We start from the raw sequence: 15,989 nt of genomic DNA on the forward strand, positions 1-15,989 counted from the left end.
TAAAATGATCACCACTGATATTTCTTAATTGATGTAATTATATGCTAGCCCACGTCATCCCTTTAATTGCCAATTGAATTAAATACTTTGTGAAACAGGGGAGCTACTGGCCGAGCTGAGTGAGCAGAGCTTCCTGCACCGTTTCGTATCCAGAGAGAGATGCTGTTTTCTCACTGCCCCATCTCAGGCTGAAAACCTCCACATGCTTCTCAGCAAGCTGAATCACAATGGGGACGCCCACAGAATCAGCACAACCACACAGACAGACACAATGAGCAGCAGAAGAAAAATAGCCATGAGCTGTAAAATCAACGGGCTCCAATATGTATAAGAGCATGGCTGGAGTTTGGGAGTTTGGTTATGACTGTTTGTATGGTGGATCCTGGTTCTAGGTCTGATCTAATACACCAGTACAAAATGTACTTGTCTGTGAATGGCACAGAGGAGATATCACAACTGTGGGTGGACTGGAGCCAAGTAAAGGGCTTATGTAAGCCAGTGTGAAATCCAAAGAAGAGAAAAATATGCAGTCAGCCCGGTTAACTACTCCCTGTACATTGTGATTTGTCATGCTGACACATGCAGTAGATAGAAGTAGTGAACCGGTGCATTATGCTCAAGGACATTTTGAAACTGGTTTGCACTTTGACCTGGGTTTCAAAAAAGCTTCTACACTTTGAGTTGAACTGGTTGTTCTGCTTTAAACTTGAAAGAGAAGTGTCTCTGATTTTTGTCAAACCATTTTAATAATGACTTATGAAAAATAATTATATATATCAAAATTTTCTGTGACAGAAACATGTCTGATCTAGGAAATATTTGCATAATATTATATGAAGTCCATAATGGCACTTTGGAGATAAAAACTGAGATTACTGCATGTGGACACTGTGATAATGGTATTCAAAGTGCATATACAAAGAAAATCAATGAAATGCTCTACTGGCACTCCTTAGCTTGCAACCCAAAGCCCTCCCAGATGTCTATGAGCCATGACGTTAACTAGGTATAAAAAATTAATTGCATTAACAATAATTGCATTGATAATATTTCATTCAATATAATAATGACAAAATATCTTACAAATGTTATTTCATATTCCAATAAAAAGAAAAGAAAAACTAACCCTAACCCTTTTACCATACAATATGGGCAAGGTGGAATTTGTAAAGAATAGAATCTCATCATTTCATACCTACAGCATATTGACTATGTACAGTGGTGTGAAAAAGTGTTTGCCCCCTTCCCGATGTCTTATTTTTTTTGCATGTTTGTCACACTTAAATGTTTCAGATCATCAAACAAATTTAAATATTAGACAAAGATAACACAAGTAAACACAAGATGCAGTTTTTAAATGAAGGTTTTTATTATTAAGGGAAAAAAAAATCCAAACCTACATGGCCCTGTGTGAAAAATTGATTGCCCCCTAAACCTAATAACTGGTTGGGCCACCCTTAACAGCAACAACTGCAATCAAGCATTTGTGATAACTGGCAATGAGTCTTTTACAGCGCTGTGGAGGAATTTTGGCTCACTCACTTTTGCAGAATTGTTGTAATTCAGCCACAGACTGTATGGAGGAGGCACATAGGGAGAGCGTGTTCCATTGAAGTTGGGATACATTGCAAATGACCAGGCGGGTTTGCTTGATATAAGCTGGGATGAGCAAATTCCGACGAATACCACTAACAATGAGAAATTAGTAAATTAATAAACAAAGAAAGAAAAATAAATGTTTATATATATATATATATATATATATATATATATATATATATATATATATATATATATATATATATATAAAACCTAAGATATAATGAGATTTGAGAGTCTTTCTAACTGCTTAGCGAGAGTTTATTGATTTAGTTAAGAAAATGAGTTATAGTTTTTGGACCCCCCCCCCCCCTTTTGTTTCAGTAGGTTTTTTGCAGCTTCACACCTTGTTCCAGACTGAAGAGGGGGACAGGCCATGGCTGGTTCATGCATATTCAATAGCCTTTGTTTTCAAGATGGGAAATATAATTTCTATAGTTTCTATAGAACATACAGGAATATGTAGGATCCAATACAAATCAATTAAACAGAGAAAAACAATTTACTACCAATTTGTACCTCCTGGTCTTAGAATAATTTGTAAAATGAACCCTGGGATGGGTTGAGCAATTGGATAATCAACAAATTAATTTCCTAATTTCTAGAAGTTACAAACTACTAACTCTAAAATATTGTCTAATTGGTTCATATAAGATTTCTAGTGAACACAACTAGGAGCGATTGACCATTTGTTTAAAATAAGTACGAGGTAGGCAACATTCAAATGAAGTGATATGGGTGAATAATGCAAATTAATAAGCAACAGGTAATGCACAGAAATAATGAAAACATATATATATATAGATATATATATATTTTTTTATTCCTGTGGGATGAGAAAAGTTGGTTATCCTGGTAAGGGTTTGAGTCTGATGGAATTTATGGTCACAGTTCCTTGAAGTACAACCAATATAATTAATTCTCATGTTACAGGCATGACCCCAAAAGATTGCATCCTTTTAGTGTGTGTTTTGTAAGTCATAACCCAAAAAGAAAAACATCTTGGCATACCTGAAGTGTATTTAGAAATTTATTCACATGGCATCATAAAAAAGATTTTTTAAGTTTCAAGAAATACAGTATGGATCAGATAGATGATTTATACAAACATATTTCTCAACATCTTAGAATAGAGGCACCCTAAAAAATCTTGTACCTCTGAAAATCTGCCTGCTTGTATTCTGGCATTCTTTTTTTCTCAAACAAAAATAACCTTCCCTTAATTTTCATGTCTCTGTCTTTGTACATTCAGGGCTTCAGCGTGGGCTCACACACAAGCGGTAGGCCCTGGGGGTGTAGGTGAAGCCCAGCTGGCCCTCCAGGCTCAGCTCCTCTCCAGGCTCCGGGGAGAAGGTGAAGCGCTGCAGGACGGCAGTGAGGAACAGGAAGAGCTCTATGCGGGCCAGGGGCTCCCCCAGACACGCCCTCCTACCTGGGGAACAGGGATTTCTGCATATAGGTGATCCATGCCAATTTACAGTATAAGGGAAATGTTGTATTTTAAGTTGTCGAGATTATTACTCAAAGGTTATTTCTGTATTATCCATTGGTCAATTAGTGATGGCATATTTGTGTTACTGGAAAGGGCATAAAAGCATCTCTGCGGAAATGGTCCTTGTCATCCACAAAGTGTCCTGGGTTAAAGGTGTTTCACTTACTCTTGTCAATAAGCACAGATGACTGTCCCTTGGGTCTGAGTGATCCCAGTACTTTCTGATTTCAGCTTTCAGGAACACTTTGATTTTCTTATAGTTGGCAATAAAGCTCCTTCCTAGGATCACTAGACCTTCCTCTGTACACTACACAGATAGCCATTAATGAGTACTACACTATTACAGCAAGCAAAAGTGTCAGTGAACAGATGCTAGACCGTCAAACTGCATATATACATATTGTTATATGTCATACAAGCGAAGTCATACTGTCAAAGACTTGTGAAATGATCACCACTGATATTTCTTAATTGATGTAATTATATGCTAGCCCACGTCATCCCTTTAATTGCCAATTGAATTAAATACTTTGTGAAACAGGGGAGCTACTGGCCGAGCTGAGTGAGCAGAGCTTCCTGCACCGTTTCGTATCCAGAGAGAGATGCTGTTTTCTCACTGCCCCATCTCAGGCTGAAAACCTCCACATGCTTCTCAGCAAGCTGAATCACAATGGGGACGCCCACAGAATCAGCACAACCACACAGACAGGCACAATGAGCAGCAGAAGAAAAATAGCCATGAGCTGTAAAATCAACGGGCTCCAATATGTATAAGAGCATGGCTGGAGTTTGGGAGTTTGGTTATGACTGTTTGTATGGTGGATCCTGGTTCTAGGTCTGATCTAATACACCAGTACAAAATGTACTTGTCTGTGAATAGCACAGAGGAGATATCACAACTGTGGGTGGACTGGAACCAAGTAAAGGGCTTATGTAAGCCAGTGTGAAATCCAAAGAAGAGAAAAATATGCAGTCAGCCCGGTTAACTACTCCCTGTACATTGTGATTTGTCATGCTGACACATGCAGTAGATAGAAGTAGTGAACCGGTGCATTATGCTCAAGGACATTTTGAAACTGGTTTGCACTTTGACCTGGGTTTCAAAAAAGCTTCTACACTTTGAGTTGAACTGGTTGTTCTGCTTTAAACTTGAAAGAGAAGTGTCTCTGATTTTTGTCAAACCATTTTAATAATGACTTATGAAAAATAATTATATATATCAAAATTTTCTGTGACAGAAACATGTCTGATCTAGGAAATATTTGCATAATATTATATGAAGTCCATAATGGCACTTTGGAGATAAAAACTGAGATTACTGCATGTGGACACTGTGATAATGGTATTCAAAGTGCATATACAAAGAAAATCAATGAAATGCTCTACTGGCACTCCTTAGCTTGCAACCCAAAGCCCTCCCAGATGTCTATGAGCCATGACGTTAACTAGGTATAAAAAATTAATTGCATTAACAATAATTGCATTGATAATATTTCATTCAATATAATAATGACAAAATATCTTACAAATGTTATTTCATATTCCAATAAAAAGAAAAGAAAAACTAACCCTAACCCTTTTACCATACAATATGGGCAAGGTGGAATTTGTAAAGAATAGAATCTCATCATTTCATACCTACAGCATATTGACTATGTACAGTGGTGTGAAAAAGTGTTTGCCCCCTTCCCGATGTCTTATTTTTTTTGCATGTTTGTCACACTTAAATGTTTCAGATCATCAAACAAATTTAAATATTAGACAAAGATAACACAAGTAAACACAAGATGCAGTTTTTAAATGAAGGTTTTTATTATTAAGGGAAAAAAAAATCCAAACCTACATGGCCCTGTGTGAAAAATTGATTGCCCCCTAAACCTAATAACTGGTTGGGCCACCCTTAACAGCAACAACTGCAATCAAGCATTTGTGATAACTGGCAATGAGTCTTTTACAGCGCTGTGGAGGAATTTTGGCTCACTCACTTTTGCAGAATTGTTGTAATTCAGCCACAGACTGTATGGAGGAGGCACATAGGGAGAGCGTGTTCCATTGAAGTTGGGATACATTGCAAATGACCAGGCGGGTTTGCTTGATATAAGCTGGGATGAGCAAATTCCGACGAATACCACTAACAATGAGAAATTAGTAAATTAATAAACAAAGAAAGAAAAATAAATGTTTATATATATATATATATATATATATATATATATATATATATATATATATATATATATATATATATATATATATATATAACCTAAGATATAATGAGATTTGAGAGTCTTTCTAACTGCTTAGCGAGAGTTTATTGATTTAGTTAAGAAAATGAGTTATAGTTTTTGGACCCCCCCCCCCCCCTTTTGTTTCAGTAGGTTTTTTGCAGCTTCACACCTTGTTCCAGACTGAAGAGGGGGACAGGCCATGGCTGGTTCATGCATATTCAATAGCCTTTGTTTTCAAGATGGGAAATATAATTTCTATAGTTTCTATAGAACATACAGGAATATGTAGGATCCAATACAAATCAATTAAACAGAGAAAAACAATTTACTACCAATTTGTACCTCCTGGTCTTAGAATAATTTGTAAAATGAACCCTGGGATGGGTTGAGCAATTGGATAATCAACAAATTAATTTCCTAATTTCTAGAAGTTACAAACTACTAACTCTAAAATATTGTCTAATTGGTTCATATAAGATTTCTAGTGAACACAACTAGGAGCGATTGACCATTTGTTTAAAATAAGTACGAGGTAGGCAACATTCAAATGAAGTGATATGGGTGAATAATGCAAATTAATAAGCAACAGGTAATGCACAGAAATAATGAAAACATATATATATATATATATATATAGATATATATATATTTTTTTATTCCTGTGGGATGAGAAAAGTTGGTTATCCTGGTAAGGGTTTGAGTCTGATGGAATTTATGGTCACAGTTCCTTGAAGTACAACCAGTATAATTAATTCTCATGTTACAGGCATGACCCCAAAAGATTGCATCCTTTTAGTGTGTGTTTTGTAAGTCATAACCCAAAAAGAAAAACATCTTGGCATACCTGAAGTGTATTTAGAAATTTATTCACATGGCATCATAAAAAAGATTTTTTAAGTTTCAAGAAATACAGTATGGATCAGATAGATGATTTATACAAACATATTTCTCAACATCTTAGAATAGAGGCACCCTAAAAAATCTTGTACCTCTGAAAATCTGCCTGCTTGTATTCTGGCATTCTTTTTTTCTCAACAAAAATAACCTTCCCTTAATTCTCATGTCTCTGTCTTTGTACATTCAGGGCTTCAGCGTGGGCTCACACACAAGCGGTAGGCCCTGGGGGTGTAGGTGAAGCCCAGCTGGCCCTCCAGGCTCAGCTCCTCTCCAGGCTCCGGGGAGAAGGTGAAGCGCTGCAGGAGGGCAGTGAGGAACAGGAAGAGCTCCATGCGGGCCAGGGGCTCCCCCAGACACGCCCTCCTACCTGGGGAACAGGGATTTCTGCATATAGGTGATCCATGAGAATGTGCCATAAACAAGAAAAATGTTGCATCTGAAGTTGTCAAGAGTCTTATATATAACTTCTACACTAAAAGTCTCCATTGTCTCATACTGTGCTATACCCTTATCTATATACATGCAGTAGTTTTTATTAAATAATATTAATATTAAATGCTAATACACATGTCCTTTATCACAATTACTTATATCACTACATTACAATATGAGCAATAACATGTCCACTGCTATACTTCCTATATATAGCACCTTCCTGGTGTTTCTGTGAACTTAATCCCTGTCCTCCGCTGTGTGAAATATTCTTTTATACAATGTGCAAGAACAGCTGTTAGTCCTGATGAGAGAGTGTCTGTGGAGTGGTCTATATAGAACCTTTACTGTTTGCACTTATGCCTTATGTCATATGTCTGACTGAGAACCTATTTAAGAATTACAATACACATGCAGTGTACATTGAAGTAAATATATCTTAATTTGAATATTTTATTAGTTTTTTTTAAAAATGATCCATTGATCAGCTGTGCAGTTGAGGATACATTACTGCATTTTGGTGTCACCTGCTGAGAAGGGCATAAAGGCGTCTCTCTTGCGGAACTGGCCCTGGTCATCCAGGAAGTGTCCTGGGTTAAAGGTGTCTGGTGTTTCCCATTCGCTCTTGTCATTAAGCACAGATGACAGGCTTACAGTCACAGAAGTGCCCTAATGATTGGCGAGGAAATCATTTATGGGACAGGTTATATTTCTGCTGCATTCCCCTTGGTGAAAAAGGTTCCTTTAAGAATAAATTTGATACACACCCTATGTAGAATAGAATAGAATAAATACCTTTTTCTCCAACTAACACTGATAGTTAATGTCAAACCTTTGGTATGAAGTATCCACCCAATATGGTATCTTTGCAGGCCCTTTTGGGGAACCCCAGAGGGATGATGTTGCCCATCCTCTGGGTCTCATGGATAACAGCTTCAGTGTAGGGCATGTTAGCTCTGTCAGCCAAGTTAGGTTGGCGTGATTGTCCAATCACTTGGTCTATCTCAGCCTGTACCTTTTCTGTACAGATAACATAACAGCCTTTGTCTTATGACCTGCTATAAGAAAGTAACTAATTTTGATGACTTTAGGAAACATGTAACGATAAATGAATCCTCCTCTTCCATTAAACTCTTCCTAAAAACACTAAAACACAAAACACTAAAAACCAAATGACCAAAACACCTCCCCTTGATTCGTCCAGCTCACCTTGTATTTGAGGGTATTTCATCATGAAGAGCAGACCCCACCGTAGTGTAGTAGCTGTGCTTTCTGTCCCAGCCTCAAGCATGTCCAGTGTAGCAACAACCAGCGTCTCCATGTTAAAGCCAGCCTCAGGGTCACTCTTTTTCTGAAGGATTCAAATAGAGAAGTATTATGATGTCTGTGATGCACATCTTTGTGCTGTATAATAATTATTTTATGAAACAGAAAACAAATTAACTATATGAAAAAAACTAAATAAAAATGAATATAGGTTAAACATTGGCATCTTAAACAGACCTTCTCCATTTCTACCAGGTAGGCATCTATGTAGTCCTGTGAATCTGAGGGATCCAAATGCTCCTTGTGCTCCTTGATCTCATCTTTCAGGAAGTTTACAATTTTCTCATAGTTGGAAAAAATCTTCTGGTGGGGCCCAGGTAGGTAATCAAAGAGGTGTGGGAAAGCATTGTACAGCTACCACAAAAGGATTAAAGCCAGTCATCATTGTTGAAAATATCTTGTTAAGGTCCTTATAAATAATTCAGGTATTCTGTTCTGAATAGTGTTTGACTGCGTAAAAGTTTACATCTACTACTAACCAGTGCCTGTGGGGAGCCAGACAAGACAATGGCTTCAGTATCTAAGCGCAGAATGTTCTGGAAGCATTCATTGTGGTAATCAAATCGATGCCCAAACATTAAAGAAGAGATGATGTTTGAGACGGCACTGATCAGGAGGAACTTGGGCTCAAATGGTCCTGTAGCATTATAAGGCATCAGGTGTTAATGTCGAAGCAAAAATAATTATATTTTTATATTTCTAGAACGAATAAAAATGTCAGGGGTGCTCCTGATGTTTGCCATTCTAGCAACAAGAAGTCCTTGACTCAGGAGAACTAACTGTGGTCATAGATACATATACTGAACTGCTCCCTGTTACCCAACAGCATCCATATATATATATATATATATATATATATATATATATATATATATATATATATATATATATATATATATATATATATATATATATCCCTCTGTACCTACAGTCTTTGTAAAGTATTTTTAGTGTCTTGAGTCTGCAGACTGAACCTGTTTTGTATGTTGCTGCCTTTCCTGTATTTTGAACACTTTGCCTGTCTTTGTGATTTTGTGATGTTTGCCTAACCTTCTTGCGGGTCTGTTTTTGGATTCTGATTATCTGGATTGTGCCCGGCTGTGTTTTTTGACTGTAATCTTTGTCTTTAGTCTTCTATTGCAAGTTCAGTAAATCCTCTTCATGGATCCTAATGAACTGTCCTTCATGTCACAAAATATACATATTTTACATTTATCTGACACTCTTATCCAAAGCAACTTACAATTATGACTGAGTATAACTTGAACAATTGAGGGTTAAGGGACTTGCTCAAGGGCCCAACAGTGGCGGGGCTTGAAACAGCAACCTTCCAATCAGAAGTCAAGTACCTTAAGCACTGAGCTACCACCATGTATTATAAAACATTCAATGTTGTAAAAATTAAATCAATCATGGAAATATTACTTCAGTGAGCCATTCACTAGATCTGGGTATAAGAGCTTTGGTTCTGAAAATTTCCCAAATGACACATCCAAGACTAACAACTTACCTCTTTCTTCTTTGAAAGCCTCACACAGGAAGACGCTCTCCTGCTGGATACTCATCTCCAGGTTCTTCTTTGCCTCACCAAGGTAACGCAGGTGTGTGATGGCAAACTTCCTCTGCATCCTCCACAGGTGACCATTACTCCCTATTATACCTTCATCACATGACAAAGAAAGCATAAAAACTGATCAGACTGTGTATTGATGAGCTTTTATCTATGTGTAGAAGACTTTAGGTTAATTTGCTTCTAAAATATGTTGTCATATTATTTATAACAATAGTATCATGATTTAGTATTTTAAAGAGGTATTTGTTTTATATAATGGGGATTAAAAAAAAAACACCTCCAAAATATCTTAAGGATATTAATCAGATAATAACTTGTTTTTCATTGTTTTCATTCTGTGTCTTACCAAGTCCCTTAAAGATTTTGTGAAACAAAGGGACAACAGGCCGATCAGAAAAGCTGTCCAGCTGAGTGACGAGAGCCTCCTTCACCATTTTGTACCCAGAGAGAAACACTGTTTTCTCACTGCCCCATCTCAGGCTGAAAACCTCCCCATGCTTCTCAGCAAGCTGAAACAAATATAATATTTAAACAGTAATACATGAAACATCTGCTAAAATGCAGAAATTATTTTAAGTGCTAGAATAGTGATTGTTGAAAATACTGTTGAAAGCACATGTTATTAAAGAACAGACAAGCAAACATTTCTGCATGTTCATAAACATCAACAATGATCCTTCACTAACATATATGTGCTGATTTCCCCACAGCTTTTGCATTAAAGATATTACAGTGTAAAACAATTATTTTGTTAGGTTCTGTCCTCTGTCATGCACAAGTAAAAAAGTACTGAAATAAATAATTCACCTTGTCTATGGTTCTGAAGTCAAGTCCAGTGAAAACATTGCCAACAAAGGGAAGAGGCCAGGGTCCTGAAGGAAAACTGGGTGGATTTTTATTCCTGATGATATCCGTAATCAGTAAGAGAAGAAAAATGACTATCAGGCTGAATTTAAAATCAGCGTAGTCCAAAAAGTAGTGGAAGATCATGGTTGTTTTAGACAAGAACCTGTTTCTGGTGTTGTGCTGTTTGAATGTGTGCATGTGTGTGTGTGTTTCTGGAATGTAGAGTGGGGATTATGTAAGATATCCATGTAAAAGGAAACAAGGGGAAAAAAACAGATGGATTCCCAGTATACTCTTTCAAGCCAATCCCATGGAAACATATTTTAGTCAGTTAAAATGTAAAGGTTTCATGCTGTAAGTCCAGCAAAGCTTTTTTAGTGTTTGGGTGGACTAGACAGCACAGAACCAAGTAAATGGCTGTTTAAGATTCTCGTCAGGTTGTGCTTATTTGTGCTGTTCTTTTTAAGGGCTGGAATGTTCAACATTTATCAAAGCCCCATCAGGAAAGGCTGCAGCAGTGACAATCACTCCCAGCATTTGTGCTGAGACTGGTAGAGGACATGGGAAATGTGTTTGATGTTGGCTTCAGAATTGTTTAAAAATCTCGGTTGCAAATCTGCAGTCTTTCCTACAAGCTGCAGCAATTTAAGATTAGAGGTTTAAGAATAATCAAAACATTTTGTTGAAAGATTTTCAGAAAAAAGTCCTAGACAAAATCTTATTTTATTTATTTATATGGCTATTTGCCTGGGTTAATCAACACTTTATTGCTTCCAAGAAAGATCTAAAATGTAAATTTTATCCACCTTCTAGAAAGTAATGGTATAATGGTGCACTGTCGTGTTATACAGTACATTGTCAGTCAGCATGTTAAAACAGAATAAACATTAGGACTGGAACACACAATAAAGCAAAAAGTTAGTGTAGAACAAAATAATATGACACATGACCCAAACCAAATAATTAGCATTTAAATCTATATGTTTAAATGTTACAGATCCAGCCAGGAAGCAAACACATGTTCCTCAAACCGCAATAATATGAAAGAAAATGTATTTATATATTTATTCACTCAGGTTGTTTCATGGTCATTTTAATATTTAATTCATGTTTTTCAATAATGAATAACCTGGTGTTGAATCGGAGGACCCGTTTAAACATTTACATGTGTTTTCAGCCAAATTTGGCAAACAAAAAACAAAACAAAAATAAACAAACAAAAAACATGTTGATAGTTGGAATATTACCTGAATAATCTGTTCATCATAAACTGATCATATTTTGAGGACAGAAATGGGGTCTTCATTGTTCATGCTTGAGAGTTAGATATACAGTACATTATATTTTACATTATCACTATTTTATAGTTCCAATATTTAATTCAACAACAACCTTTCCCTCAGGTTTTCCAAAATGTTTACAATCACCCCAAAGCCACTATATCCTCAGTGCTTCTTCTCCATCCTCTACCCTCCATTGAGGGCTTCAGCGTGGGCTCACACACAGGTGATAGGGACCAGGGGCTTTGGTGAAGCCCAGCTGGCCCTCCAGACTCAGCTCCTCTCCAGGCTCAGGGGAGAAGGTGAAGCGCTGCAGGAGGGCAGTGAGGAACAGGAAGAGCTCCATGCGGGCCAGGGGCTCCCCCAGACACGCCCTCCTACCTGGGGAACAGGGATTTCAGTGCATCATGTTTGAGTATAAGATAGCGATGTACTCTCAGAGATAAAATGTACACAACCACGCTTAGACACAAGTACAGAGGAAAAAGATACAACTTGAAAAAGAGGTTTCAGGTGTTTATGTGCATACTGGCATGTAGACATGGGGTAAACACAATCTTGCAATGTTTGCTAACATTTAGAAGCTGGTGATTACAGTGCTATGGCACTGAAAATATTGATCGTATAGCCAAGTTTACATTACCTGCAACAGGACCTGCACCCAGAAATATGTTAACAATACCAAGAATATACAAGAAAAATGTAATCCAACAGATTCAAGTGTTTAAGTTTAGGACAATGGATAGATAGACACAATATGACTATTTTATACAACAGGTAGTTCTGATCAGTAATCTGATTGGACAAGAAGCATTCCATGAGTGCTGATATGGAGTATTAGCACTGGGATTTGAACTTTACAGGTTTATTCTGTTAGCTCTTTCTTACATCAATGATCATTATGCATTTTAGATTGTAACATACTTTCCTGTTAACTGGAATAACACATGCCACCAAAGTGGCTATCAAGAGACTTATTTTACTGGTTGCATAATCAGTGATAAACCAGCTATTGGTGTCACCTGCTGAGAAGGGCATAAAGGCGTCTCTCTTGCGGAACTGGCCCTGGTCATCCAGGAAGTGTCCTGGGTTAAAGGTGTCTGGTGTTTCCCACTCGCTCTTGTCATTAAGCACAGATGACAGGCTTACAGTCACAGAAGTGCCCTAATGATGGAAGAGGAAATGTTATTTTCTATTTGTGCTTCATTTCCCTTAGAGAAAATGGTAACTCTAAGTACAAATTTGATATACACATTATGTAGAAGAAAATAAATACATTTGCCTCTGAGCAACATTGATATTTAATGTCAAACCTTTGGTATGAAGTATCCACCCAGTGTGGTATCTTTACTGGCCCTTCTGGGGAACCCCAGAGGGGCGATGTTGCCCATCCTCTGGATCTCATGGATGACAGCTTCAGTGTAGGGCATGTTAGCTCTGTCATCCAAGTTGGGCTGGCGTGTTTGTCCAATCACTCTGTCTATCTCAGCCTGCACCTTTTCTGTACGAGTAAGATAACAGCCCTTGTCTTATGAAATAAATTAGGGAGTAATACGGTACAGAATGCCTGACTACTTAACACCGAGTGAGGATGGGCAGAAAGCAAATCCTGAGTTGTGTGATGTTTATTGTGGGCAAATCCATAATTAAAACCCAAAACATTGTCCATAGCCAGGATACTTGGAACAAAGCCAGACTACAGGGTGAAACTTGACTAAACAATAACTTGGTTAAATGTGGAATACAACAAAACATAGACATAACTTACAATCAAGATGGGAAGACAAGAGGTATATGTACTAGGGGACATGAGACACAGGTCAAACCAATAAAGGGTGGGGGTACAATGAAAACCACAACAAACAGAACCATGTGAGACATAGCACCATGGCAACCATGACAGCTGCATAAACAAAATAACTAAACTCCATAAAACACATGTTTTGTTATTTGCACTACTCACTCTGTATCTGTGGATATTTAATCAAGTAGAGCAGAGCCCAGCGAATTGTAGTGCTTGTAGTTTCTGTCCCTGCTTCAAACAAGTCCAGTGAAGAAAACACTAATGTTTCAATGTTGAATCCAGCCTCTGGGTCAGTCTTTTTCTGAAGAATATAAATCAAGAGGTGTTACACATTGTATATGTCTGTATTTGTGTTTTCACCCAAATGGATGCACTGGGAAGTCTAATTCTGGATACACATAAACCATTCTACAAGAAATTTGTATCAACAATATGACTCATCTTAAACAAACCTTCTCCATTTCTGTCAGATAGGCATCTATGTAGTCTCGTGGGTCTGAGGGATCCCAATTCTCCTTGTGCTTTCTGATCTCATCTTTAAGGAACTCAATGATCTTAGAGTAGTTGTTAAACATCCTTTGGTGAGGTCCAGGAATGTAATCAAAGAGGCGAGGGAAGATATTGTACAGCTATAGTAAAAAAAAAAAAAAAGCAAAGCAACTACTGAACATTTTTGGCTAATGATTCAGATAATGAAGAAAACAGCAATGCAAAAAAGTGTTACTAACATGAGCATGGGAGGACCCTGCCAGGATGACAGCATCAATGTCCCATTGCAGGACATTGAGAAAACGTTCATCATGGTAGTCAAAGCGATGTCCAAATATTAGGGCAGAGATGATGTTTGAAACGGCAGTGTTGAGGTACATCTGGGGATTAAATGGACCTGTTTTATGAATAATAAACACGTTATAAATTTAAAATTTGTGCAAAACTTTGGACCAACATTCTTAAACAAAGGTTTGTGTTTTGTAATTTAACATTTATTTTAGAAAACAAACTCTGTCAGTTATTCCTTGGAAGAACTAGTAAAGTTGGAACTGGCCATGACTACAACAAGCAGAAAACTGGACAAGGATTTTTAGCCATAATTTTTGTATTTTTACTCTGAGAGTGTCCTATTGATTTAATTTCCTTTAATTTGTTACATTTACCTCAGACTAACAACTTACTTCTTTCTTGTTTGAAAGCCTCACACAGGAAGACGCTCTCCTGCTGGATACTCATCTCCAGGTTCTTCTTCGCCTCACCAAAGTAGCGCAGGTGTGTGATGGCAAACTTCCTCTGCATCTTCCACCCATACCCATTACTCATGGACACACCTCAGCACAACAAGGAGGGTTTAATTCATTGGAGGTTCTAATGCTAACATGAATTCAGGCAATTATGGTTAGCTGTTCTTTTGGTTTGCTGTTATTTTCTTGTTCTTCTTTTCTCTATCAAACATGATACATTAATTGCCTGTCTCTGTGAAATCTATTATTGTAATGTGCAGCTGTAGTGTTTTATTTGCACTTTATCCTAGGAATCTACTCCAGTACAATATTCAGAATAAATGCTTCATAATTATAAACTATTTTTCATTCACACTTACCACGTCCTTTATACACTTTGTCAAACAAGGGGATAACGGGACGCTCAGCAAAACTGTCCAGTTTAGTAACGAGAGCCTCCTTCACCATTTTGTGTCCAGAGATAAACACTGTTGTCTCACTGCCCCATGTCACACTAAAAACCTCCCCATGCTTTTCAGCAAGCTGAAACACAATTCAAATTTCTGTTAAACACTTTGTACTTTTCATTAAACCAACTGAAAGTCAAGAGTTGGACATTGTTGATTGATGCACAACGTAATCAAGAGATTCATTTCATTTAAACTACCCTTTTGATTGCATGTACCTGCTATTCTAGGCATGGGGAAAAAATTAGTAGTAGTACTTTGAAACATGCTTCTTTTGTACACTAACTTTTGCAAATGGTTAGGACAAAAAGGTTTTTACCTAACAACTAAGGCTAAGAGCATATTTAGAAGTTAATAAAAACAATATTATTTTCCTCTCACCTTCTCAATGGTTTTGTAGTCAACCCCAGTGAAGATATTTCCCACAAAAGGTGGCCTCCAGGGACCTGGTGGAAAATCCCGTGGCTTTTTGTTTTTGATTATATCAGTGAGCAGCAGAAAAACAAAAATACCTATCAGTCCGATGTTGAAATCAAGGTAGTCTAATAAGTTATGGAAAATCATGGCTAGCTCCTGCTGGGTGGATATGTATGTTTCTCTGAGTGTAGGATGATTGGGGAAATTTGTATAGAGGAGTCTGTGAGTAAGGCTTACAATTTAAAGGACTTGTTTAACATACACGCTTGCTTCGTTTTTTAAATGAAGGGTTTTTTTTTAACAAAGGCTTTTTTCTTTTGCTGGTAAACACGATCATATAGAAGACATTACAGAATATGTTTTTTGCCATAATGAATTAATGGCTCTACTTCATACTTTAAAAACAAAATATAT

At 37.2% G+C, this 15,989-nt stretch overlaps 2 protein-coding genes across 3 annotated transcripts; both read right to left on the reverse strand.

Moving 5' to 3' along the window:
• Positions 1 to 6,169: 6,169 nt before the first annotated feature.
• On the reverse strand, positions 6,170 to 10,625 carry LOC145658696 (cytochrome P450 2J2-like). Of its 2 annotated transcripts, none has more exons than XM_081717139.1 (9): positions 10,355 to 10,625; positions 9,894 to 10,056; positions 9,485 to 9,634; positions 8,454 to 8,611; positions 8,152 to 8,328; positions 7,858 to 7,999; positions 7,481 to 7,668; positions 7,176 to 7,272; positions 6,170 to 6,583 (listed from the first exon to the last, which is right to left on the reverse strand). In XM_081717139.1, exons 1-9 carry the CDS (start codon positions 10,589 to 10,591, stop codon positions 6,408 to 6,410), a joined length of 1,488 nt encoding a protein of 495 aa, XP_081573265.1. In that variant the 5' UTR covers positions 10,592 to 10,625; the 3' UTR covers positions 6,170 to 6,407. The 2 variants fall into 2 exon arrangements, with proteins under 2 accessions (XP_081573265.1, XP_081573263.1); XM_081717137.1 differs by having other exon boundaries at positions 7,176 to 7,317; positions 10,355 to 10,623.
• A 479-nt stretch (positions 10,626 to 11,104) lies between these two features.
• LOC113568097 (cytochrome P450 2J2-like) lies at positions 11,105 to 15,780 on the reverse strand. The gene is made up of 9 exons (XM_026996272.3): positions 15,540 to 15,780; positions 15,072 to 15,234; positions 14,650 to 14,799; positions 14,206 to 14,363; positions 13,930 to 14,106; positions 13,637 to 13,778; positions 12,987 to 13,174; positions 12,696 to 12,837; positions 11,105 to 12,054 (listed from the first exon to the last, which is right to left on the reverse strand). Exons 1-9 carry the CDS (start codon positions 15,720 to 15,722, stop codon positions 11,879 to 11,881), a joined length of 1,479 nt encoding a protein of 492 aa, XP_026852073.1. The 5' UTR covers positions 15,723 to 15,780; the 3' UTR covers positions 11,105 to 11,878.
• Between the last annotated feature and the right edge of the window lie 209 nt (positions 15,781 to 15,989).

The sequence above is a fragment of the Electrophorus electricus genome, chromosome 7, assembly GCF_041902795.1.
Source record: "Electrophorus electricus isolate QZ-2024a chromosome 7, ASM4190279v1, whole genome shotgun sequence".
NCBI lineage: Eukaryota > Metazoa > Chordata > Actinopteri > Gymnotiformes > Gymnotidae > Electrophorus > Electrophorus electricus.